Source organism: Dendropsophus ebraccatus, chromosome 4 (genome assembly GCF_027789765.1).
Source record: "Dendropsophus ebraccatus isolate aDenEbr1 chromosome 4, aDenEbr1.pat, whole genome shotgun sequence".
NCBI lineage: Eukaryota > Metazoa > Chordata > Amphibia > Anura > Hylidae > Dendropsophus > Dendropsophus ebraccatus.
In genome coordinates this window covers 54,990,752-55,017,539 of record NC_091457.1, presented here as the reverse complement: position 1 = coordinate 55,017,539, position 26,788 = coordinate 54,990,752, and the positions used below count along the sequence as shown (strand labels likewise).

Here is a 26,788-nt window from a genome sequence, read left to right as displayed (position 1 = left end):
TTCGCAAAAAATTCGCCGATCGTTCCGTGTAAACTGTCGTCACGCGAAAGTCCGGCCGCCCCCCGGCTCATCCACAGCCCCTGCGCCGGCTCGCTCGCCACCCCTGCCGCCGCTCCGATCGCCACCCCCGCTGCCCCGAGCATACATTACCTGCTCCGCGTAGCAGGTCTTCGAAAGCCCCGGATCCCCTCTTCAGCGCATTGATTGGCTGAAGAGGTGAGCCGGAAATTTCAAACGGCTTCTCTTCAGCACTGATTGGCTGAAGAGGAGCCGTTTGAAATTCCCGGCTCCCCTCTTCAGCCAATCAGTGCTGTCTTGCATTGATTGGCTGAAGAGGGGAGCTGGGAATTTCAAACGGCTCCTCTTCAGCCAATCAGTGCTGAAGAGGAGCCGTTTGAAATTCCCAGCTCACCTCTTCAGCCAATCAATGCACTGAAGAGGGGAGCCGGGGATTTCGAAGACCTGCTACGTGGAGCAGGTAACGTATGCTCATGGCGGCGGAGATCGGAGTGGTGTGGGGTGTGGGGTGTGGGGTGTGGGGGGGGCGATCGGGGCAGCGGTTGACCGTGGGGCCGGGCTGCGGGCGCGCGATCGCAAAACGATTTTTCTGTAAGATATATCGTACCGCCGCTGATTTAATGAAAAAAAAAAAATAGTTACTCAGACATCATTAATCGTATGATCGGGCCAATTATCGTTTAGTGTAAACCCAGCATAAGGGTCCATTTACACAGAAAGATTATCTGACAGAAATCTGAAAGATTTGAAGCCAAAGCCAGAGACACACTGTAAACATAGATCAGGTCATTAACCCCTAGATGACCTAGGACGTACCGGTACGTCCTGGAAGTCTGTGCTCAGACGACCCCGATATGTCCTGAGCTATAAAGCGTGCTCCGGAGCGCCGGAGGTCTCTCACCTGCCTCTGTGCGGTCCGATCGGCGCTCTGGTCACTGAGCCTGCACAGGCAGGCTCAATCAGCAGAGCGCCTATAACACTAATCAATGCTATGCCTATGGCATAGCAATGATCAGTGTAAAAATTAAAGTAATGTAATGTACAAGTCCCCCAAAGGGACTTGAAATGTATATTGAAAAAAAGTTAAAAATCACTTATACACTGTCCCAAAACCCCTCCCCCAATAAAAGTTTAAATTACCCCCATTTCCCATTATAAAAATAAATAAACATATAATATACCGTAGCGTGCGTAATTGTCCGATTAAAATATAACAAGCGTCATTGCGAACGGTGTAAACGAAAAGAGGGGAAAAAAGTGCGCGGATTACCGATTTTATGTTACATTATACATTAAAAAATTTTTATAAAAAGTGATCAAAACGTCCGATCTTCACACATATGGTATTAATAAAAACTAGAGATCATGACAGAAAAAATGACACCCCATACAGCCCAATAGGTGAAAAAATAAAACTGTTATAAGCACAATAGGCTCATTTTATTATTAATTGCCAAAAAAAAGGATTTAATTAAAAAAATATATATAACATTAGAGAATCTGTGTAAACCTGCATATGGTTGTGTTCGGACTGACCTATAGAGTAATGGTATCATGTCGCTTTTACCATATAGTGCATTACGTAGACACAGGAACCCCCCAAACGTTACCATATAGCATTTTTTTTTACGATTTCACTTATTTATATCTTCAGAAATAATATATTTGGGATTCCGTCATGCATGTTATGGTAAAATGAAAGACGCCATTACAAAGTACAACTATTTCTGTAACAAACAAGCCATTACATGGCCTTGTAGATAGAAAACTGAAAGTGCTAGAGCTCTTAGAAGGGGAGGAGGGAAAAACGAAAGCGCAATTTTGTGCGGTTCACTGGGTCATTTTGGGCCTGGTCCTCAAAGGGTTAAGGAAAGCCTGAGATTTTTACTGGCTTTGGCTTCAAATCTTTGGCAGATAATCTGTCAGATAATCTTTCTGTGTAAATGGACCCTAAGTAGACAGTTTGATGTGACAGAACTTTGAGTTATTGTGCTGTTTAAGCGTTTCCTTTATTTTTTGAGCAGTGTATTTTCAGCCAGGAACCTTTTTCCCTCTCTTTACCAGACATATGTCCTTTTCAGCCCACAAGAGTGAGATGACCTGAAATGAACTTTTAGAGCGATACTGTGTCCAGCTAACCCCCCCCAACCACACGTAAGGTCCGACTGCTGAGCTGTAGTACTTCCCAGTTGTTGGTCCCAAAATGCGCTCAGTGCCTTGGAAATAAAATTTATTAACCAATGGATGCCTGGATTTGGAGTCGCACACAATTAAATTGGAAAAACACACTCCAGGCTGATCCAACTTTGAAGTAATGTCCTTAAAAAAAAAGTAAAAATGAGGCTCAGTACAGTGTGTGGCCTCCACGTGCCTGTATGACCTCCCTACAACACCTGGGCATGCTCCTGATGAGATGGCGGATGGTCTCCTGTCACAGGCATTCAACTTTGTACAGAACAAAGTATTCAATAACAATATTTCATTTATTCAGATCTATGATGTGTTATTTGAGCGATCCCTTTATTTTTTTGAGCAGTATACATGTCGGTCCATCTCCAGCCCTGAACACTTGTTTGGAACTGTGAGAATCACAATTGGACAGTTTCCAGGCGCAGAAATTTTGCTGCAAACACAATGATAGGGATCCAGTAAGTAGCTAAGGAATCTTCACTCTGGAACACTACACATGTCACAATGGAGCTCCAGTCAGCACCTAGAGATTCCCCATTCCGGAACTCTGGATGTGTCACAATAGGGGCCCTCGTCCTGCAGCCTAGTTCTAGTAGCCACTGTTGTGTGACAGCTGTCGGGAAGCTAAGAGGTAAGATATCCTTTGAATCAAGAATCTGTTAGTGTATCTGAGAATGCAGAGATTACTGCAGCATTATAAACCACATGTGGGTCATGTGGGAGGAGTGCACGGCAGGGCCATTTACCATGTAATTGGCAAATGCCAAAGTTTAATATAAGTATAGCAGAAAAAAAAATGGGGTCAAACTGTAATACTAGACACATGGATATTTGTGGCGCTGTTTCTAGAAAGAGAACAAAATAGAAAGTCTGTATTAGTCAAGTGACATAGCTGGAAGTGACACAGACGTCTTCTGGCGCGATCTCCTTATTGGATGCGGTCTGAACACTCAGACCCAACAGATCAAAAGGATTTTTAGCGACAGTGCTAATTTAAGCTTTTTAATATTAAGTAAAGTTCAATTTACATTTCGTGTTTCCTTTATGATAGGATAAAGACTGCTTTTGGTTGCTTACTAATAATATTTATATAAGGGCATTAATAGGATGTCCTGTTATCCTTTTACTAGTGGGTGTACTAAAATCAGTCAGTCAGTCATGTTATTCCTCAGGACCAATGGAACAGGGATCTACTGTTTGTCTCCTCATGGCCACACAAATTGCAGCTAAGGTTCAAACTGCATTTTTTTGTTTCCATTTTATGTAAACCTTAAAAAGGTAAGAACAGATTAATGGATGCCATACTGCAGAACCAGTTTCTTTCTTTTTTTTTTTTTTTTTTAACATTTTTTTAACACAAAAACGTGGTTCACGTGGTTTTTTAAAATTAAACCTACAGAAACGCAGAAAACCACTAAGTCTTAATACTTTCTTAATAGTGCATTTCAAGAAGAATGATGGGGGTATCCTATCATTTATCAAGAAGACCTACACAATATTGAGCTGTCAATAATGAATGTTTATTAAAAAGGAAAATCATATATAATTGTAAACAAAATGTGTACAAATTAATCTCTCCCCAATCCCCCCTGAAGAGTGAAAAGCGGCAGATGCAGGCTCGGACCCTGATGCAGTTTACTTTAATAAAATCTCTTCTGTTCATAGACATAGCTCTTTCCAGCAGGAACCTTGCGGAAAAACAGGCTGTTCCCCCGATTTGTGTTTCCCTAAAAAATAAAATCAATAAATAAACAAAATAAAGTAGTCTTAGCTGCATGATGTATAAATCCTACAACATACAAAGACACATTAAGCTCTACTACAACTTGAATACAATGAACTACATTAACTTAAAAAAAAGATTATTACAGGTGCAGCTCCTTCACTTTGTGCTGCCTTTTTCTTTTTTAACCATAGTCCTTGCTTATCTCCATGCTATTGGCAACTCAATGCCCCAATTGCTTCAGGCCGGGCTGGTGCTCAGTAATAGACTGGCACCTTGCAGGGGAACAAAGCTGCACTTAAAAAAAAAACCCACAAAAAACATGACCATGTTCCCTGCATCCCCTCAGATGAGCATCGGACCCTGCCTCAGACCTGGTAGCGCATTACCACCCACAGACAAACCGGCAAAGTCCCGCACTACTGCCTTGTCCTGGCTTACCGGGCATGAGTAACTCATGTGCCTGAGAGCCAGGAGAAGGAAGCTGTTCTATGGACTACACCGGTTGAGATGAGACCTGAGTTCGTCTGTGGGTGTTGATACGCTACAAGGTCTGGGGCAGGAGTCGGGCATAAGCTCATCTGAGGGAATGCAGATGACATGGTCAGGGGCGGGAAGGGGGGCTTCAGGCGCTCATCTAAGGGGATACAGGTGACATGGTCAGGGGGCAGGGGCTGGAGATAAACTGTGGTGATACCCATCAGGGAAAACAATCGACACTGATGCAATTACGGATTCAGTTACAGATAATTTTCTACGGACTGCAGAGAAGAAATAGCGGGGGGGTTTTGTGGCCCACAAAAATCACTAAACGTGTGAATGAGGCCTAAAAAGCGCTTTGTTCTCTGTGACTAACCAATTATAGCACCTAAACTTTAATAGAAGTCTAATGGTTCTTTTAGACAGGCCAAATGCACTTTGTTAGGTATTCTACACTATTGCGCATGCAGGCACGCACGTACTATAACAGGATCATTCGTACAGTCCTTTGCTTTCTTTACTGTTATGGAATAGGGTCTTCGTTAAAAGTCAAGATAGAAGTTTGTATTTACCTCTTTGCTGAGCTGCCTCCAGCAGTCTGTCCAAGAAGAGTATACAGGGGCATAGGGAAGCCTTCCACCAGCCAGCCTGTAAGCCACAATCATCAGTGTCAATTCTAAGACAATACAGAAGCAATGTGCAGACAGACATCAGCTGTAGTGTATACTCACCCGCAGTTATTCACAGCCATGAGGTTTGACACTAGAACAAATGGATATGTCAACATACTGGCCAGGAACTGCAGAGATAAGAGTGGATAAGTAAGCAATGTCCCCATCAAAAAATTACTGAGCTACCTACAGAAAAATTCATCTGCCCATAGATGTTACAGTGAAGTTGGCATTGGACTACAGTAGGTTCTCAGAACACGTATTAGATATGTCAGCTAAAACCATAAATTTACCTGATTGTCAGATTGTGCTCTGACACATTTATTTGACCATTTATTCATACAGGCCATGTTTAGGCCAAATTTTTGTACTTTGCATTCTTTTGCACTATAATAAACTTGATTTGTTTGACACTAAAACCATAAATTTTGGCAAGACTTGCAACATCTAATGTGTATGGTGGCGCCCTGACCCCTCCTTATTGGCTAATATCAGGGGAGAGAACGATCAATTTATAGGGAAGCTCCAAAAGAGAACATTTGCATGCATCTTATGCATGGGGAAGAGTGGGGGAGCTTGGAAATCAGGAGAGATATCTGTTAGCCAGACAAGCATAGGTCTAACTTTAGGAATAATGCAAAAAAACATACATGGTAAGAAACCGGAGACACTCCATATGCCACCATATCTTAGTGCATGGAGCCTTAAAAGCAATGTTCCATAGAAAACCTTATGCAAATTTGCTATCTTCCACCTGTACTCATAAAGCTGATATTTCTTGTCATATTTTAAGGCTCTTACAAAAAGGTAAAACATTTAGGATAAAGGGCCCCACCTAGGGGTACACAACAATATTACACTCACCCCAGTGACCGCTTGAGAGTAGCTTTTCATCTCACTCATTGCCTAGAAAAGGGATTAAATACATGAACGTTAGCTAGACTGTGAAGATATTTCTCCCACAAAACAACATGGAGGGAAAATCAAAGACTTACCTCATTTTCCAGGGCATATTTGTTAATAAAGAATGCCACCATGTTACAGATCCAAAGGGAGAGCACATCTCCAAGTAGTCTTGGAATCAAACCACTGGAAAGAAGAAATATTTTTATCATTCGGGACTAATACACACTCCATACACAGGAATACGGATCCCCCTTACTATCACGTTGCTCTGACACACTCTAAAAATAACCTCAGCGTTCTCTGCCAGTGATGATGAGCACAAGTGACAGACAGGAGAAATCTGTTCAGCCATTATCCTAGAAAGGGAATGTGTTCCTCTCCAGCCTTATATGTTTATTATAACAGATCTAGGGAAATCGCTCTTTTTGCTTTGAACGTGTTAGAATGTGTTAGAAGGGTCCTTTAGCAATATGCTGGTCATGTTTTGTCTACCTACTGGGACTTTCAGCAATCAGTGGTAATCAGTAAGGAGATGCTAAGAACCCACACAGTTATCATGGAGTTCAATGAGAACTGTATAGATCCACCTTCAGTACAGTCTCCTAGCAGAAGCCATCATTGCTACTTCTCTGCCATACCTGACATGGCACCATCCAAGTACATAAAGCTCTGTGAAATAGGCTGAACCACTGGGATGGGAGTGGAATTGTGATGGGTAGCGCCATAAAGGGGTATCACGGGGTCAGACACCCACCAGTTGCACACCGAAGTCCTATAGTAATGACATTATTACTGGAAGAGTGGCAACTGACACAGCAGCCATGGTAGCCTGGGTACCCATGTATGAAAGTGATGGTAGTCAGTAAGCAAAATAGCGAACTGAAATGTATGCTACAAGAAACAAATATAGCCACTTGCCTGTTGAGATAGAAATCCCACTACCTCTAAAATATGTTCAGGAGTCATTCACCCCGCCCTTTACATTCCTGAATCTTTAATCCGTGTCTCTTTCCCAAAATCAGGACAAGAAAATTGGGGCCATAAAACAATTAAGATTACATCTCTGATCCACTAGTCTAAACAGATCAAATCCACTCCCTGAATTCACATACCTCTGTCTCACACCAGAACCCAGAGAGGTCATGCAATCCATAGTGTGCATCATACATACAAGAAATATGTGGTGTAACCTATATTGCAGATGTATGGCTCAGCAGGAGAACTCAGGGTATTTACAGGTACCTTGGGTGTGGCGAATGGCTTACAGCTTGGGAACAGAAAGCAATCCATTAAGCCCAGCTGTATTGCCATGTTATGTTTGATATGTAAGAATACAGAATATTGAGATGGATTGTAAGGAGGTATTATAGCGGTGCTACAATGTATGCCTATGGATAAATATATTGCTTCATCTAATAGGACCCTAATGCAATTAGATTTGCATGACAGAGTTGATAGAAGGAGTTCCAGTGTGACCCCGCAAGCTTTCATCCAGTCTGGGATCCTGACAGGAGATGACGAGACTAGAAACTTACGCAAAAAATCCCAACACTCCTTCCTCTCTGTATATCGTCACAATGGACCCGAACACCCCTCTGAAAGAAAACATCACTATAAGTCACATCATTCATGTGAACAGCTACAGTCACTAACGTAAAAGCAGATTGTGAAGAGTTTGTATGAGGTAAACACATACTCATATTTGGTCTCTCTCCCAATGAACTGGACCATACACCGTAGTGTGATCACTGCAGACGAAAAGAAGCAGATACATGTTACAGTGTAATGCTCTCTGGTCATCCTACATTTTGGAGAAAACTAGTAAGTGACAATGTCTTTTGTCTAGCATTTTTGTCCATATGAACTGGTAGTCTGGTCTGACCTCTAAGGGAGAATGTTGTAGGCATGCTCTGTGACCTGTCCAGGGTGGTGGTGGTGGTGGTGGTGGTGGGGGGAGAGGAGTTGTGACCTATTAACAATAGTGGACCTTACGGTATCTATATACAGGTGTTCAGACCAGGTGCCAGCGAAGAAATCACAGAGCAGATAATACAGAGGCAACTGGTTGACAATAGCCATATATCTTCAGTAAGATGGAGTTTGAGGCACACTGTCAATGCCATCTACGCTGATGCACAGTCACAGTCAAGATTATTCACTTAATAACAAGTCTGAAATTGCATGGGGGAGAATAAAAGAACTTAGGAAAATGGGGGCCGGTGGATATAATTTTACATGTTGGCTTGAGGTCTGACATACCGTGGAAGGGGTGTGTGATGAGGGTAGCAGCGGAGCGGGCAACCATCTCCTGAGTAGTCTACAAAACAGAAAGACAGGTCAAGGGCTGATCACATGAAGAATCAGAAAGCCATATTGAAACTGGACCAACATTTATGGGAGTCAAGGCGCACTTACTTCTCTGATAATAAAATCAAGGGAAGGGTTTTCTTTTTGTCTACACTGGGTCTCCTGAAAGGCAAATGAAGATATGAGCATCTTATGAACATCTCTGACCCCCCCAAACCACCAAAATGTAGTAAACTTTTACTAAAAATTCTGGACCTTACTAAAGCCCTTGATAAATGACTTGTTTTACCTGCCCTGAGATAAGGGGGCGGTGTAAACAGCTGCATTACACAGCGCCCACTATAATCAATCAAAGAGAAACAATACATTATCGTCTGATAAAATATAAAGATCCGGAATGGTGATGTTCCTCTATTAATGGAGATAACCCTAATGATGCACTAGACAATGTTTTTATTTACCTGAAAAAGCCCTTTGATTTAACCCCCAAAGTACACTCTTGGGGAAAGCAAATAAACAACTTACCTCCATCTGGTTTTGATTCTGGTAGGACTAAGAGGGGGAAAAATAGAAAGAACAAAAATTAAAAAATACTCTAATAAAAAGAACAGTTCATGGGTCAAACAAGTTTAGTTTTTTTGGCTTTGGCTTCAAATCTTTGGCAGATAATCTGTCAGATAATCTTTCTGTGCAAACGGACCCTAAGAAAGTCCATTTATTATTCAGGTAGTCATTTTGCCCGATCCCCTGCAGCTGCCATTCCAATGGCGCCCAGTTCCCACTTCTCTCAGCTTAATCCTGTAATGTTTTGTCTGCGCAGGAAATGCCCAGTAAGCTGGTAGAAAGGCAGCTGTGGGGAATCAGGGCAGGTAAGTATAGCTTCTTTTATATTTTTACAGCACCAAAGCCAAGAATAAAAAAGAAAATTTAGCAATATCAGACTAGTGGGGTCTAGCCCACAGCACTCTTAGCAATTACAATGAAGTGATCCCATTCTGAAGTGCTGGGGTCTTCTTAAAGCGACTCTGTACCCACAATCTGACCCCCCCAAACCACTTGTACCTTCGGATAGCTGCTTTTAATCCAAGATTTGTTCTGGGGTCCGTTCAGCAGGTGATGCAGTTATTGTCCTAAAAACAACTTTTAAACTTGCAGCCCTGTGTCAAACTGGCATGGCCTAGAGTGTCTGTCCATTAGGCTGGCACAACCTCTCCATCCCTCCTCCCTGCCCTCTTCATCATTAGGAATGCCCAAGGCAGGTATTTTCCTATTCATCAGCTGTGAGAACACGGCACATGGGCTGGATCGTTAAGGCACCTATGCAGTGTTGACTGCAGAGGAAAAGGAAAAATCCTACCAGTGGCATTCCTAATGATTAAGAGGGTGGGGAGGAGGTACAGAGGGGAGGTGCAAGGTTAGGGCACAGATACTCTAGGCCACGCCAATGTGACACAGGGCTGCAAGTTTAAAAGTTGTTTTTGAGGACAATTACTGCATCACCTGCCGAACGGACCCCAGGACAGATCTTGGATTAAGTGTAACTTCACACATACCGAATTGCAATGGATTTTCTGCTGCGGATCCGCAGCAAATTTGCCTAAATGAATGAACACAGCATCAAATCTGCACTGTAAAATCTGCTGCGGATCTGCTGCAGATCCGCAGCAGATTTGATGGTGCAGATTTGATGCTGTGTTCATTCATTCAGTCAAATCTGCAGAAAATCCACTGCGATACGGTACGTGTAAGCTACCCTTAAAGCAGCTATCTGAAGGTACAAGTGGTTTGGGGTGGGCAGATTGTGGGTACAGAGTCACTTTACAGGGGTAGTGCGGCGGTAAGCAATTATTTACTAAACAACACACATTACAAAGTTATACAACTTTGTAATGTATGTTATGTTAGTGAATGGCCCCCTTCCCCGTGTTTCCCCCCACCCACGCCACCCCCGGAAGTGTAGTGCTCTATACTTACCTGATTCGTGTCGACCCCCGTCCGCCATCTTGAGACAATGATGTCATCTTCAGGCGGCCGGCCGAACCGCTCCGTCCGTCGTGCCAGCCGCCCTCTGCCGCGTCATCAGCTCGGCCGCCCGAAGAGGACATCATTGTCACAAGATGGTGGACGGGGGTCAACACGAATCCTGTGAGTATAGAGCACTACACTTTCAGGTCTAGCGTGGGAGGGGGGGAAACACGGGGAAGGGGGCCATTCACTAAACTAACATACATTACAAAGTTTTATAACTTTGTAATGTGTTATTTAGTGAATAATTGCTTACTGCCGCACTGCCCCTTTAATGTTTATCAGACAGAGAACAGTAGAGAAAATAAGGATATGATAGACTGCCGCAACAGAATCTATTAAAAAAAGTCCATAAAATCACACTCTGGGGCTCCATGCAACATCTCATCACATGGGATAAGACTGATTATAAATAAGGTCAGGATTCAGCCCAGAACTACAAGGGCGGACCTGGTCATTGACCTGAAAAGAGCTGGGACCACAGTCTCTAAGATTACCATTAGTAACACACTTCGCCGTCATACATTAAAATCCTGCAGGGCGTGCAAGGTCCCCCTGCTTAAGCTAGCATATGTCCAGGCCCGTTTGAAGTTCACCAGAAGAGGCATGGGAGAAGGTCATGTGGTCAAATGAGACCAAAATAGAACTTTTTGGTATCAACCGTGAAGCATTGGGGTGGAAACATCATACTATGGGGGATGCTCTACTGCAAAGGGGAAAGGACAGCTGCACCGTATTGAAGGGAGGATGGATGGATGGGGCCATTTATCAAAAGATTTTGGCCAAAAAAATCCCTCAGTAAAAGTATTGAATATGGGTCATGGCTGGGTCTTCCAACACACAGGCAGGACAACTAAGCAGTGGTTTAGCCAATATCCAAACCTGAACCCAATAGAAAAACTTTGGAAGGAGCTAAAAGTCAATGTTGCCCAGCAAAAGCCCCCTGAAACCTGAAAGATCTGGAGAACATCTATATAGAGTGGGACAAAATCCCTACTGCAGGAATTGACTGACCACTGGAATTGCAAACAAAGGTGTCTGTACCAAATATTAGGTTTTTGTATTGTATCAAATACCTATTTCATGCAAAAAAAATGCCAAATAATTACTTAAAAATCATATAATGTGATTTTCTGGATTTTTTTAAACATGAATCCTGTCTTACAGGTGAAGTGTATCCATTCTTTGTAGGTGGGAAAACTTGCAAAATCGGTAGTACCAAATTCTTATTTTCGCCGCTGTACATTCTGTAGTGTTTGTGCCTGGTACTGCAGCTCTCTGAAGCTTCAGTTCTTCACAAGAAAATAGCACTGAACTGCAGCAGTAGGCACAGCCAGTATAAAATGTATGACTGTATCTGTAAAGAGACTAAATAGGCCACATAAGTGACTGTTCATTTTGCAGCTTTCAGTAAGTGGCATTGTTCCTTCTAACAGTTACCTGCAAGACTTTGCTGTGAACCACAGTACCCACTGCACCAGCACACAGTCGGGGAGCCAAGCCCTTAAAGAGTCCTCTCTTGCCATCAATACTAATAATGTGTTTGGCTGTAAATACATAAATGAACAGATTAGTGACCATCCCTAAATCATATTTTTTAAAGCAGTCTCGCAGCAAAAAAAAACAAACAAACAAAAAAAAAAAAACAGATCACATTGTGCAAATACACTTACAGTTCATTCACATGGGATGTAAATAGTACCTGTGGATTTCCATCCATCCGCTTTGTAAATTTTCCCCAAAGTTTTCAACCTACGGCAAGGATCTTGAGAGTCTCAATGTTTCAATTTCAATTGTGGATATTCACTGCAGATTTTACTCCTTTCAGTGTAGAAGGAATGAAATGCGCAGTGAACCTGCAGCAAAATCCATATGTAACACAGGAGTTATGCTGCAGATTTTGTTTTCTGTAAAAAAGCCATTTTTGCGCAAAAAATGTTGTGCAAACGCCAACTTTGTGCAAAGAATTCTACACAAAAACAGCTTGAACAATTTTTTTATTTTTTTTGGTGCAGGAAACAATAGCGCCCCCCCCCCAAGTCTTTAGTCACACTGGCATTTGTCTCTATGTCACTCTGTTCTGTAATTTTTATTTTCCAGGATAGTGTGTAGATTTCACTGGGCACCCACCATATGCAAAAAATCCTGGCAGCTGGTACACCTGACGTCCAAAAAGGTTTCTTCCTAATGTAGGTGGCATCGGTTCGTGTCCCACCTATACAAATACAAAGGCAAAGCCCATGATTATTATAATTCGGCTATGACATCGACCATGCATATTTCTTAGTATATAAATCTGGAGTACCAGAGGAGACCCATGCAAACACAGGGAGAACATACAAACTCCTTGCAGATGTTGTCTGTGGTGGGATTTGAACCTAGGACCCCAGCGCTGCAAGGCTACAGTGCTTACCAGTGATGGGAACAAAAGTATAACTTTACAATACTGTACAGTACATGAATAGCATTGGTCCCTCTTGCAGAGAATACTGTTTTTATGCTTCATAACTATATAAAACAAGCTGTAGTGGAAGCACACAAAGACTGGTGGTTGACATGATTGTACCTGTATAGCCTGGGAATATTATCACATGATCCCTCTCATCCAGTCAGCAGTCCTATAAAGGATTATGTGATGCAGTCTGACTACAGTTCTCTTTCAGGCCCACTTGGCACTTTACTTTATTCAATGACACTTTGTAGTATAGTATAGTATATCGGGATATTGCTCTGATGCTACAATATAAAGAGGTCTGCCAGACTGACTATACTTTAAGGGATTATGAAGTCTCCCTTTAAATCTATGATGCATCCTTACTTTTAGGACCCAAAGAGTAGAAAAAGAACAAAGAGTAAGGGCGGATTCCTCAGGACACCGACATACTCTACAGGAATCCCGTCCCAGGCGGACTTAATTGATGGGTATGAAACCCAACAATGTTATATTTAGTAATGCTGGGACTCACCAACGGATTACACCACAACTTCTCAGATAACCCATTCATGGAAAGAAGCTTGGTGGATAGCTATGACAGCTAGGAACACCAAAACAAGTCTGGAATGTACATGGCATACAAAGAGTTAAAAGAAGACTCATTCTCTGGCTTACAGCCACATGTAACATGTATATAAAGGACAGAATGGATGTGACACACAGCGAAGAAGAACTGGAACTGCAGTCAGGAGCAACTCTGACAAGAGAAACAAAAGGTACCCAGCTTTTACCCATCATGTATTATAATGGTATTACTATAGCCATCTGATATCCTATGAGATGTGTTGGGGGCTAAACAATCAGCAAAGGTGAAACTTTGGCAAACTGGAGAGACCTGCTCTATATATACTGTATTCTATGGCTTGTGCCTAACAATTGACTTATCTTTATTCAAAGTGGCTAATGGGGTATTTCATTCCCATTATTATTATATTTTAAAGTCGTGGGCTATATGGTAACTTCAGATGCTACTGATCTGACATACTGAACTTTTGGCCTGACGGCTGACTGCTGCAGGGCTAATTCTAGGCTTTCTGCCGCCTGAGGTGAAACCTGAAATGGCGCCTCCCCCAGAGCCCACACCGCCCCATCAACTAAGTCTACTGAAAATCTGCAGCTTATAATATGTGCATACACAATCCAGCTCCAACATAAATCACCCTGTTCCAAGCACTACCTTCCATCCTTGGTGAGGATAAGACAGAAAAAGTTTTAAAGTTTCCAATTCCAACAATGTGTATACAATTCTTCAATGTTTATTGCCTCTCCAAGAATAAAAGCACCTGACATGTACAAGAGTCAATACAATGTGACTGCTCATGGTGATCTTATTCATGGTCACACTACCATTACACCTTGTGCTCCATACAAAGGGGTAGTGATCACTTGTAGTATAGTGATGTGTGACACATATAACAATACCTGCACAGTGTTTGCAGTCCTGACTGCCTTGAATTCTACCTATGTGTCCAGCTATGAGGTCATGGGGTCAATGAAGTCCGTGGTGTGTAGCGGACCGTATAATTTAGAGTACAGCTCAGAATATAGACGAGTAGTAGTAATGTGTGAGGCAGCTCTGGATGTGACTGGAGTACGGCTCAGAATATAGACGAGTAATAGTAATGTGTAAGGCAGCTCTGAATGTGACTGGAGTACAGCTCAGAATATGGATGAGTAGTAGTAATGTGTGAGGCAGCTCTTAGTGTGACTGGAGTACGGCTCAGAATATGGACAAGTAGTAGTAATGTATGAGGCAGCTCTGAATGTGACTGGAGTATGGCTCAGAATATGGACAAATAATAGTAATGTGTGAGGCAGCTCTGGATGTGACTGGAATATGGCTCAGAATATGGACAAATAGTAGTAATGTGTGAGGCAGCTCTGGATGTAACTGGAGTATGGCTCAGAATACAGACAAGTAGTAGTAATGTATAAGGCAGCTCTGAATGTGACTGGAGTATGGCTCAGAATATGGAGGAATAATAGTAATGTGTGAGGCAGCTCTGGATGTGACTAGAGTAGGGTACAGAATATGGACCAGTAGTAGTAATGTGTGAGGCAGCTCTGAATGTGACTGGAGTATGGCTCAGAATATGGACTATTAATAGTAATGTGTGAGGCAGCTCTGGATGTGACTGGAGTACAAGGTTACAAACCCACTTGCCGGATCTGCAGCGAGTCTCCATGCTGCGTTTTTGCAGCGAGACTCGCTGCAGATCCCGGCCCTATACTTTTAATGGCAGACAAACACGCAGCAGGGATGTACATCCCTGCTGCGAGTTTGTCTGCAGCCCTCCCCATTAACCCCCCGGCTGCCGGAGCTGATACTTCACCTGATCCCGGTTCCGGCGGTTCCCGATGTCTTCAGCAAGCCGGAGCGGGGACCGGCCGCCCGATCGCCCCCCCCCCCCCCCAGCAGCCCCGGCCGCCCGATCGCCCCCCCCACCCGCAGCCCCGGCCGCCCGATCGCCCCCCCCCCCCCCGCAGCCCCGGCCGCCCGATCGCCCCCCCCCCACCCGCAGCCCCGGCCGCCCGATCGCCCCCTCCCCCCCCCCCCCGCAGCCCCGGCCGCCCGATCGCCCCCTCCCCCCCCCCCCGCAGCCCCGGCCGCCCGATCGCCCCCTCCCCCCCCCCCCGCAGCCCCGGCCGCCCGATCGCCCCCTCCCCCCCCCCCCGCAGCCCCGGCCGCCCGATCGCCCCCCCCCCCCCCGCAGCCCCGGCCGCCCCCCCGCAGCCCCGGCCGCCCGATCGCCCCCTCCGCAGCCCCGGCCGCCCGATCGCCCCCCCCGCAGCACCGATCGCACGCCCCCCCGCAGCACCGATCGCTTACACGACCCCCTGCAGCCCCGGCCGCTCGATCGGGGGGGCGTGCAATCGGTGCTGCGGGGGGGCGTGCGATCGGTGCTGCGGGGGGGGGGGGGAGGGGGGGGCGATCGGGCGGCCGGGGCTGCGGGGGGGCGATCGGGGCTGCGGGGGGGCGATCGGGCGGCCGGGGCTGCGGGGGGGGCGATCGGGCGGCCGGGGCTGCGAGGGGGGCGATCGGGCGGCCGGGGCTGCGGGGGGGCGATCGGGCGGCCGGGGCTGCGAGGGGGGCGATCGGGCGGCCGGGGCTGCGGGGGGGCGATCGGGCGGCCGGGGCTGCGGGGGGGCGATCGGGCGGCCGGGGCTGCGATCGGGGCTGCGGGGGGGGGGGGGGTGTCGATCGGGCGGCCGGGGCTGCGGGGGAGCGATCGGGTGGCCGGGGCTGCGGGCGGCTGGCTGGAGCATATACTTCACCTGGTCCCCGCTCCGGCTTGCTTGCCGGCCGGGGGGTTAATGGGGAGGGCTGCAGACAAACTCGCAGCAGGGATGTACATCCCTGCTGCATGTTTGTCTGCCATTAAAAGCATAGGGCCGGGATCTGCAGCGAGTCTCGCTGCAAAAACGCAGCATGGAGACTCGCTGCAGACCCGCCAAGTGGGTTTGTAACCTAAGTCAGAATATGGACAAATAGTAGTAATGTGTGAGGCAGCTCTGGATGTAACTGGAGTATGGCTCAGAATACAGACAAGTAGTAGTAATGTATAAGGCAGCTCTGGAGGTGATTGGAGTATGGCTCAGAATATGGATGAGTAGTAGTAATGTGTGAGGCAGCTCTGGATGTGACTAGAGTAGGGTACAGAATATGGACCAGTAGTAGTAATGTGTGAGGCAGCTCTGAATGTGACTGGAGTATGGCTCAGAATATGGACGAATAATAGTAATGTGTGAGGCAGCTCTGGATGTGACTGGAGTATAAGTCAGAATATGGACAAATAGTAGTAATGTGTGAGGCAGCTCTGGATGTAACTGGAGTATGGCTCAGAATACAGACAAGTAGTAGTAATGTATAAGGCAGCTCTGGAGGTGATTGGAGTATGGCTCAGAATATGGATGAGTAGTAGTAATGTGTGAGGCAGCTCTGGATGTGACTAGAGTAGGGTACAGAATATGGACCAGTAGTAGTAATGTGTGAGGCAGCTCTGGATGTGACTGGAGTATGGCTCAGAATATAGACGAGTAATAGTAATGTGTAAGGCAGCTCTGAATGTGACTGGAGTACAGCTCAGAATATGGATGAGTAGTAGTAATGTGTGAGGCAGCTCTTGATGTGACTGGAGTACGGCTCAGAATATGGACAAGTAGTAGTAGTAGTAATGTATGAGGCAGCTCTGAATGTGACTGGAGTATGGCTCAGAATATGGACAAATAATAGTAATGTGTGAGGCAGCTCTGGATGTAACTGGAGTATGGCTCAGAATACAGACAAGTAGTAGTAATGTATAAGGCAGCTCTGGAGGTGATTGGAGTATGGCTCAAAATATGGACCAGTAGTAGTAATGTGTGAGGCAGCTCTGGATGTGACTGGAGTATGGCTCAGAATATGGACAAGTAGTAGTAGTAGTAATGTATGAGGCAGCTCTGAATGTGACTGGAGTATGGCTCAGAATATGGACCAGTAGTAGTAATGTGTGAGGCAGCTCTGGATGTGACTGGAATATGGCTCAGAGTATGGATGAGTAGCTTCATACTTTGATCTCTGCTGCTAGTGAACACTGAAACAAGCTGTGCAGAGACAAAGCATCATGTACAGCCTGTAGAGGAAATACTGAAACTCACTGACAGCAAGCAGAGCTCTATACATTGTGGATCTCTTTACAATACGGAGCTGTATACATTGCAGAGCTCTATACATTGCAGAGTGCTATATATTGTGGAGCTCTACATATTACTGAGCTGTATACATTGCAGAGCTCTATAGATTGTGGAGCACTATAAATTGCGGAGCACTATACATTGCGGAGCACTATACATTGCGGAGCACTATACATTGCGGAGCTCTATACATTGCGGAGCTCTATACATTGTGGAGCTCTGACCATACACAGAACATAACTACTGTCGGCTGAACAAGCTTCTTGGGCAAACAGCTATCTTTCCTTATACCAAATTGTTAATTTTCTAACCTTTTTAAAACTGGTGAAAAAAAAACTATAGAAATGTATTAATAAAGTACTCCATTGATTTCTATGGGACAAAAGTATGTATAAGTGTGTCATTCTAGTGCAATACATTAGCGCAAGCACGGGTTCTGTATAGATGACTAAATGGAGGTTCATTGTGTCTCCACAGGGGGATCTACCACTCGACATGAACAAGCTTGTGCTCTTCCTCTTGGTCTTCACATGTTACCTCCAGTATCGGACCCTCTGCAGTGGCACTAGCTCTGTTGTGCGACAGAAACGTGGGGTGCTGGATCTAGCGGTGACCCTGTGGTGTTACAGAAAAAAGCTTAAAGTGCCCTTGCTGGGCATCAACATGTATGGTTGTTACTGTGGTTCAGGAGGGACAGGAAAGCCAGTGGATGATGTGGACAGATGCTGTCTCATGCATGACTGCTGCTATCGCTATGCCAGGCTTGACTTGGAGTGCCACAGTAAGGTAAAGTGGCGATTCTACAACTTTTCATGTGACTCTGCGGAGGTACAATGCCAATCATCATCCCTGTGCGGCAGGATGGCATGCGAGTGTGACAAGCTATTTGCAGAGTGTCTGACCAAAGCCAAGCCAAAGAAGAAGGAGCATTACTTCTATAATAAGAAGGAAAAGTGTGTTGGCCCCCATGACACCTGCCCTGAGCTTCACCCAAATATAACAGCTGTATTACAGATCCATAACCTGACAACCCCAGTGCCTAGTGTATTACAGTTCCATAACCTGACAACCCCAGTGCCTAGTGTATTACAGATCCATAACCTGACAACCCCAGTGCCTAGCACCACAAACACAACAGATTACTAGTGATACCCCCAATAACAGTTTACTTAGAGGACATTCAGCGGGCATTACAGCAAATAACGAGAAGTCTGGCGAAATGTTTTATTAAACTATAGTATTGCCCCCCAAATGTTATACAAATCCCCAATATACACTTATGAGAAATACACATAAAGTGCTTTTTTCCTGCACTTACTACTGCATCAAGGCTTCACTTCCTGGATGAAATGGTGATGTCACGACCTGACTCCCAGAGCTGTGCAGGCTGTGGCTGCTGGAGAGGATGATGGCAGAGGGATGCTCAGTGTCCCTCCAGTGCCCTGTGTCCCTCAGTGTCCCCCTGCCATCATCCTCTCCAGCAGCCACAGTCCGCACAGCTCTGGAGTCGGGTTGTGACATCACCATTTTATCCAGGAAGTGTATATTGGGCATTTGTATAACTTTTGGGGGGCAATACAATACTTTAATAAAAAAATTTTAATAAAAACCTCTCCTAAAGCAATAAAGAATCAAAGTGGTTGTTTGCATGTTTAGTATTCCAGATCATCCAATATCTGTGCAGCATAAGATATCCCTGTAACCCACGACAGCCATATCTGCACACAGCATTGCTCTTACCCTTTCCAATGCTTACCCTGTTTTATACTGAGACTTTTACAAATGAAAATAAAATGTATTGAAACAAATCCTTTGTGTGCAATGCCTATAGTGTTTGCTGAATCCTAAACTATCTCTCTGCCATATTTACAGCTCAGCATCAGTTTTGTCTGGAGTGTTCCTTTAAGATTTTTCACTTCTGCTATAAGTATACAGAGCAGCATAAATACTGTATTCAGGTGGAGACACCTTCTGTACGCCATTTTTATAATCACATGACATGTCAGAATTATGTGATAAAGGTTATGTGGGGCCGAGGTAAACGCCTGCAGGAGACTTCACCCCTGCCCTCATTATCTGCCGCTGGACTTTCACACAGGAGATAATCATTACCTATGGGACCTGTGACACAAGCCACAAACCCTCCTGATTGGCAGCAATCTCCAGGGTACAGGCTGGATTTGCCTGCTTCATGCATTTACTGGCACTCACCCGAGCACCCAACCCCCATCAAGCCAGATCCTCAGCACAATCCACACCCAGCTCATATACAACACATGCACCAGCCCAGATATCAGTCTGTATACAGCACAAGGAGGCCTCCAACCTGTAAGACAACCCACTACACTATAGCAGATAAGAGACAGCACACTGCGTGACGTCATGCTGTAAAAGGCCTATCACTGGCCTGTGTTCACATTAATGTTATATTCATGCATTTATTTTGCATCGTTCCAGGGTATGTAACATACATAATAATACAAAAACCCAACTGTCCACAGCTACTGAGCAGACCTGTCACCATAGTTAGACTGCGCAGACAGCAAAACCACTGAAGTTATGTGAACTTGCCCATAGACTATAATAGATAATATGGATGAATGATAAATGTATTGTCTAATCCTGCATGTATTTAATACAGTACTTCACACACTCTGCCCCTGCTTCTTTCTAACTTAGGGTATGTTCACACACTGAGGAATAGAAGAGGAATTGAAGAGAAAAGTTCTCTGCTTTAAATTTCCTCTTCTTCAGCTGTAGCGGAATAGGTGCGGAAAGTGGAAACTCAAAGCCCCAATGACTTCTATAGGATTTTTCTAGCGGAATTCACCGAAAGAATTGACATGTCAATTCTTTGGGCGGAACCACGGCGGAACATTGCACTGTACATATTTTACAGGTGGAATTTCAAGTGGAATATGCATTAGATTAAGTGCGGATTCAGCTTAAAATTCCTCTCCTATTCCTGTGTGAACACACCCTTACAAATAATAGAGTGGGCTCATAACTGCAGGCTCAGACTACACAGGGTTTCTTTGTAGTCTGTTGCCATAGGCACATATAGGGCTGCATAATGCTGCGTTTACACTGAACAATTATCGTTCAAATTTTGGCAATAACGATTGGATTTAATCGATTATTGTTCCGTGTAAACACAGCAAATGATCAAGCAACGAGCGAAAAATCTTTCATTTTGATCTTTCAACAAATCGTCGTTTGTCGTTCACTAAAAATTTGCAGATCGCTTTGTGTAAACAGTTTTTCAAAGACTCACCCTATGTGAAAGATGGGCTTAAGCGATCTTAAAAACGATCGTAATAACGATTTTTCTTACGAATTTTCTAACAATTTATTTGTCTAAATGCTGATCATTATAAAAACCAAATCGTTGCTTCAAAATCGTTAAACGATCGATTGGGCGAATAGAGCAAAAGAGCAATAGAGCAGTAGATTTCAGATTTAGGCTGCATTAACACGTTCCGTACGGAACACGGACGTGGAATGCCTGAAACGGACTTCTCCCCCCTGCCCGGGCAGTATCTGTGATGAGATGCTGGGAGCGGGGGAACTGTACAGATATGCGCCACGGTGTAATGAAAGCGCCACGCAGCTGATTCATTACAGCGTGGCGCATATCTGTACAGTTCCCCCGCTCCCAGTATCTTATCACAGATGCTGCCCAGGTGGGAAGAGTCCGTTATAGACATTTCACGTCCGAACGTGTGAACGCAGCCTTAGGGTGCGTTAACACGTACAGGATCTGCAGCAAACTTTATGGCGCAGATTTCAAGCTGTAGATTCAAAGCAAAATCAGCAGCTTCAACTCAGCGCCATCAAATCCGCTGCAGATCCTGTATGTGTGAACGTACCCTAAAAGTATTTGGAAATATTCACCTTTATGTACTTAGTTTTTGTAGGTAAATCACTTGTTTTAGTGATCTTGGGACTGCACAAAACCAGAGAACATCATATTGCCATTGTTTGCTGCAGATTTGCCCGAGCTTTTGGATACAGGTTAGTTGCATCCCAGGCTACCACATACACAAGCCACACATGACTTCTGGTATTTTTACAGCTTGGATTTGAAATGTGTATCATAAAAAAAAAATCTGTTTAGTATTTTAGGTTTTCCTTTTAAGATCAATGAAAGTAGAATCCATGTGATTTTCCCATGGATTCTGACCTGAAATACATATGAAAAAATCCTAAGCGTTCCTGCCTACAGTATGAATAAGTGAAACAAAATGGAACAGGTATCACACATGGTGGGGGCAGTAGTGGGCATAATTTACTACATCAGAAACTTTATTCCAACCTCAAGAGCCACTGGTCATATATGTAGGACAGTACCATTTCACCCATAAGGTCTCTGCTGGGCCAGCGATGGGCTAACACAGTCATATCACTGAACTAACAACAGATGAAGACTCCAATAACAGGCCAGAAATACAAGTAACATTTGGTAATAAAGAACTAGGAGCACAGGACATAAAATTACCATAGCAGGAGCTACAAGGTAACAGACAGTAAGAGAACTGCACTCATTACATACAGGATACATAGGGGCAACATATACCAGGGGGCAGCCTGCTCTCCAGGAGGGATCCGCCGAGGGCAGCATGCTCTCCAGGAGGGATCCGCCGAGGGCAGCCTGCTCTCCAGGAGGGATCCGCCGAGGACAGCCTGCTCTTTAGGAGGGATCCGCCGAGGGCAGCCTGCTCTCCAGGAGGGATCCGCCGAGGGCAGCCTGCTCTCCAGGAGGGATCCGCCGAGGGCAGCCTGCTCTCCAGGAGGGATCCGCCGAGGGCAGCCTGCTCTCCAGGAGGGATCCGCCGAGCGCAGCCTGCTCTCCAGGAGGGATCCGCCGAGCGCAGCCTGCTCTCCAGGAGGGATCCGCCGAGCGCAGCCTGCTCTCCAGGAGGGATCCGCCGAGCGCAGCCTGCTCTCCAGGAGGGATCCGCCGAGCGCAGCCTGCTCTCCAGGAGGGATCCGCCGAGCGCAGCCTGCTCTCCAGGAGGGATCCGCCGAGCAAGACATTCTCTCCAGGAGGGATCCGCCGAGCAAGACATTCTCTCCAGGAGGGATCCGCCGAGCAAGACATTCTCTCCAGGAGGGATCCGCCGAGCAAGACATTCTCTCCAGGAGGGATCCGCCGAGCAAGACATTCTCTCCAGGAGGGATCCGCCGAGCAAGACATTCTCTCCAGGAGGGATCCGCCGAGCAAGACATTCTCTCCAGGAGGGATCCGCCGAGCAAGACATTCTCTCCAGGAGGGATCCGCCGAGCAAGACATTCTCTCCAGGAGGGATCCGCCGAGCAAGACATTCTCTCCAGGAGGGATCCGCCGAGCAAGACATTCTCTCCAGGAGGGATCCGCCGAGCAAGACATTCTCTCCAGGAGGGATCCGCCGAGCAAGACATTCTCTCCAGGAGGGATCCGCCGAGCAAGACATTCTCTCCAGGAGGGATCCGCCGAGCAAGACATTCTCTCCAGGAGGGATCCGCCGAGCAAGACATTCTCTCCAGGAGGGATCCGCCGAGCAAGACATTCTCTCCAGGAGGGATCCGCCGAGCAAGACATTCTCTCCAGGAGGGATCCGCCGAGCAAGACATTCTCTCCAGGAGGGATCCGCCGAGCAAGACATTCTCTCCAGGAGGGATCCGCCGAGCAAGACATTCTCTCCAGGAGGGATCCGCCGAGCAAGACATTCTCTCCAGGAGGGATCCGCCGAGCAAGACATTCTCTCCAGGAGGGATCTCTACACTGGATTGGCTTATGATGGCAGAAGCCGGATCAAAGGACTGGCAGAAACCTGAGCCATGGAGAGAGGAGCCACATAACAGCAGTCTAATCTCTGGGTACTAAAGAACACTTGCTCCAATATAGAGTGATCACCAGAACACCTGTATTCAAAACAGAATACAGTGCAGCTATATATATAAATCAGAAGTACTGTATACTGTCCAGGGATTGTAGAGAAACCTCAGTAGACTCTGGTACACTGTACATGGGGAGGAAGGATTATATCCTGGTCTTCATAAAATCTGGGGGGCCGCTTCCTCCTGGATACCCTAACAACATGATGGGGCATCTATGACAGCCCCCCTCCTGGGCACCAGGGGCATCTACGACAGCCCCCCTCCTGGGCACCAGGGGCATCTACGACAGCCCCCCTCCTGGGCACCAGGGGCATCTACGACAGCCCCCCTCCTGGGCACCAGGGGCATCTACGACAGCCCCCCTCCTGGGCACCACGGGCATCTACGACAGCCCCCCTTCTGGGCACCACGGGCATCTACGACAGCCCCCCTCCTGGGCACCACGGGCATCTACGACAGCCCCCCTCCTGGGCACCTATGACAGCCCCCCTCCTGGGCACCAGGGGCATCTATGACAGCCCCCCTCCTGGGCACCTATGACAGCCCCCCTCCTGGGCACCTATGACAGCCCCCCTCCTGGGCACCTATGACAGCCCCCCTCCTGGGCACCACAGGCATCTATGACAGCCCCCCTCCCGGGCACCACAGGCATCTATGACAGCCCCCCTCCTGGGCACCTATGACAGCCCCCCTCCTGGGCACCAGGGGCATCTACGACAGCCCCCCTCCTGGGCACCAGGGGCATCTACGACAGCCCCCCTCCTGGGCACCAGGGGCATCTACGACAGCCCCCCTCCTGGGCACCTATGACAGCCCCCCTCCTGGGCACCTATGACAGCCCCCCTCCTGGGCACCTATGACAGCCCCCCTCCTGGGCACCTATGACAGCCCCCCTCCTGGGCACCAGGGGCATCTATGACAGCCCCCCTCCTGGGCACCAGGGGCATCTATGACAGCCCCCCTCCTGGGCATCTATGACAGCCCCCCTCCTGGGCACCTATGACAGCCCCCCTCCTGGGCACCTATGACAGCCCCCCTCCTGGGCACCTATGACAGCCCCCCTCCTGGGCACCTATGACAGCCCCCCTCCTGGGCACCTATGACAGCCCCCCTCCTGGGCACCTATGACAGCCCCCCTCCTGGGCACCTATGACAGCCCCCCTCCTGGGCACCTATGACAGCCCCCCTCCTGGGCACCTATGACAGCCCCCCTCCTGGGCACCTATGACAGCCCCCCTCCTGGGCACCTATGACAGCCCCCCTCCTGGCACCTATGACAGCCCCCCTCCTGGGCACCTATGACAGCCCCCCTCCTGGGCACCTATGACAGCCCCCCTCCTGGGCACCTATGACAGCCCCCCTCCTGGGCACCTATGACAGCCCCCCTCCTGGGCACCTATGACAGCCCCCCTCCTGGGCACCTATGACAGCCCCCCTCCTGGGCACCTATGACAGCCCCCCTCCCTGGGCACCTATGACAGCCCCCCTCCTGGGCACCTATGACAGCCCCCCTCCTGGGCACCTATGACAGCCCCCCTCCTGGGCACCTATGACAGCCCCCCTCCTGGGCACCTATGACAGCCCCCCTCCTGGGCACCAGGGGCATCTACGACAGCCCCCCCCCTCCTGGGCACCAGGGGCATCTATGACAGCCCCCCTCCTGGGCACCAGGGGCATCTACGACAGCCCCCCTCCTGGGCACCAGGGGCATCTATGACAGCCCCCCTCCTGGGCACCAGGGGCATCTATGACAGCCCCCCTCCTGGGCACCTATGACAGCCCCCCTCCTGGGCACCAGGGGCATCTATGACAGCCCCCCTCCTGGGCACCAGGGGCACCTATGACAGCCCCCCTCCTGGGCACCAGGGGCATCTACGACAGCCCCCCTCCTGGGCACCAGGGGCATCTAGTCACAGCCCGCTGTAGACACATGGTGACAGGTCCAGCCCCGGCAGCCGATATGGCCTCACACACCTCCCCTCTTATCATGGAGGCTCCGCCCCGGGGACCGCACTCACCTGCACCAGCATCTTCACGTACATTAACGGGTGGGACACGACGGTCAGGCCGGAGCCCAGCAGCAGCTGACTGGCCGTGTCCGCCATCTTGGAAACGTCACGGAAGCCGGGTCGCAAATTCAAGGAGAAACCTTCACTACAAAACGGAAGTGCAGAGGGAGCATGTGACCCGCGTATCCAGGCAACGGGGAGAGTTTGGGTGGGAGGAGCCTGTATGTGAAGAGCAGGACAGGACGGAGTAAGGAGACGGAGAGGGGAGCACTCTGTCAGGTATGTGATAACCCCGAGAAGACCCAGCCTGGAGGGGGCGCACTTTATTACATGGATAATACCTTTACCACTTATTATTCCTTTTTTAATCCCATCTTTCCTTAGGTGTTTCCCAGCACCATGTGTCCTGCCCTCCAAACTGACACCAAACCAGAGGTAAGTCAGCTGTCATCTATCTACCTGCCCCAGAGGGAGAATAGCTGGTACTGGATAATGGTTTGGTACTGGACAATGGTTTGGTACTGGACAATGGTAAGGTACCAGACAATGGTTGGGTACTGGACAATGGTTGGGTACTGGACAATGGTAAGGTACCAGACAATGGTTGGGTACTACCCAGTGGCCCATACCCCCCCCCCCCCCTCCCCCAACAGGTCACATGACCCAAAGTGGACTATACTAAGCAACATGGCTACACCAGGACTGCGACAGTGTGACTGTTTCCTGACCGGCATACTATGTAACATGACTTTGCTAGTGATTTGTCTGAGATGTAATTGTTTATTTTACAGCCGTATAGCAATAATAAATAGTCACACAGCTGCGAGCAGCAGATAGATTCCACATACCCTTTGGTGGTGCAGCTAGATGCCACATGATGAAAATCACCTTGTTGCTTTGGCTTTAAAGAGAATCAGTCATCACTTTCATGCTGCATGAACTACGGGCAGCATGGAGCCCTGATGGGTTTCCCTGTTACATTGGGATATGATTCACCACATCAGAGCAACCATAGTTATAAAACCAGCCAGGAATGGGGCTCCCAGTTACCAGGGCGTTTCCTGGCAGCCTTGGGTGATAGATCTCTTACAACACCCACAGAAGGAGAGATCTTATAAACCAGTGGAGTGGGGAGAAGCTGCTGGGATCCACTGGGATAACCAGACAGCTTTATCATTCTGATTCTTGTGAGAAAATACCCCATATAATAAGGGAGCCTGTCAATGTAGCACACTGCCTTTGGTGCAGCAGATTATACATCTCTTCTGTCACATTTAGAAACAGACATAGATTTAGCTTCATGTCAGACATATGACCTGACAATTTATGACTGACATCTGGTCACCCACAATGCACTGCTTCCTGGTAACACTTCTGCTTTGCATATGACTGGATTTTGTCCTCATTAGGC

At 47.3% G+C, this 26,788-nt stretch overlaps 2 protein-coding genes across 4 annotated transcripts in view; one reads left to right on the top strand and one right to left on the bottom strand.

Annotated features, from left to right (window-relative positions):
* Positions 1-3,706: 3,706 nt before the first annotated feature.
* Positions 3,707-25,512, bottom strand: MTCH2 (mitochondrial carrier 2). 3 transcript variants are annotated; one of them, XM_069965821.1, is made up of 13 exons: positions 25,387-25,512; positions 12,451-12,535; positions 11,761-11,867; positions 8,821-8,847; positions 8,404-8,457; positions 8,248-8,305; positions 7,685-7,736; positions 7,524-7,583; positions 6,078-6,171; positions 5,947-5,988; positions 5,143-5,210; positions 4,984-5,059; positions 3,707-3,935 (listed from the first exon to the last, which is right to left on the bottom strand). In XM_069965821.1, the coding sequence occupies exons 1-13, from the start codon at positions 25,471-25,473 to the stop codon at positions 3,849-3,851; spliced, it is 897 nt and encodes a 298-aa protein (XP_069821922.1). In that variant the 5' UTR covers positions 25,474-25,512; the 3' UTR covers positions 3,707-3,848. The 3 variants fall into 3 exon arrangements, with proteins under 3 accessions (XP_069821922.1, XP_069821925.1, XP_069821923.1); XM_069965824.1 differs by having other exon boundaries at positions 25,409-25,499; XM_069965822.1 differs by lacking the exon at positions 25,387-25,512 and adding an exon at positions 13,287-13,340.
* AGBL2 (AGBL carboxypeptidase 2) overlaps positions 25,402-26,788 on the top strand; it is a 24,071-nt gene continuing 22,684 nt past the window's right edge. Inside the window, exons 1-2 of the mRNA XM_069965820.1 lie at positions 25,402-25,656; positions 25,762-25,812. Of these exons, the coding sequence (XP_069821921.1) occupies positions 25,777-25,812 (36 nt within the window). The 5' untranslated portion in view covers positions 25,402-25,656; positions 25,762-25,776. The remainder of the gene's footprint in view (positions 25,657-25,761; positions 25,813-26,788) is intronic.

What these genes read in the sequence shown, in the direction of transcription:
- MTCH2 (XM_069965821.1), bottom strand. Translation starts at nt 25,473, where the DNA reads ATGGCGGACACGGCCAGTCAGCTGCTGCTGGGCTCCGGCCTGACCGTC. An exon ending in ACGTGAAGATGCTGGTGCAG is followed by an intron (nt 12,536 to 25,386) that starts GTGAGTGCGGTC and finishes GTATTTGTATAG; the next exon opens with GTGGGACACGAACCGATGCC. An exon ending in GGGAGAGAGACCAAATATGA is followed by an intron (nt 7,584 to 7,684) that starts GTATGTGTTTAC and finishes GTTTTCTTTCAG; the next exon opens with AGGGGTGTTCGGGTCCATTG.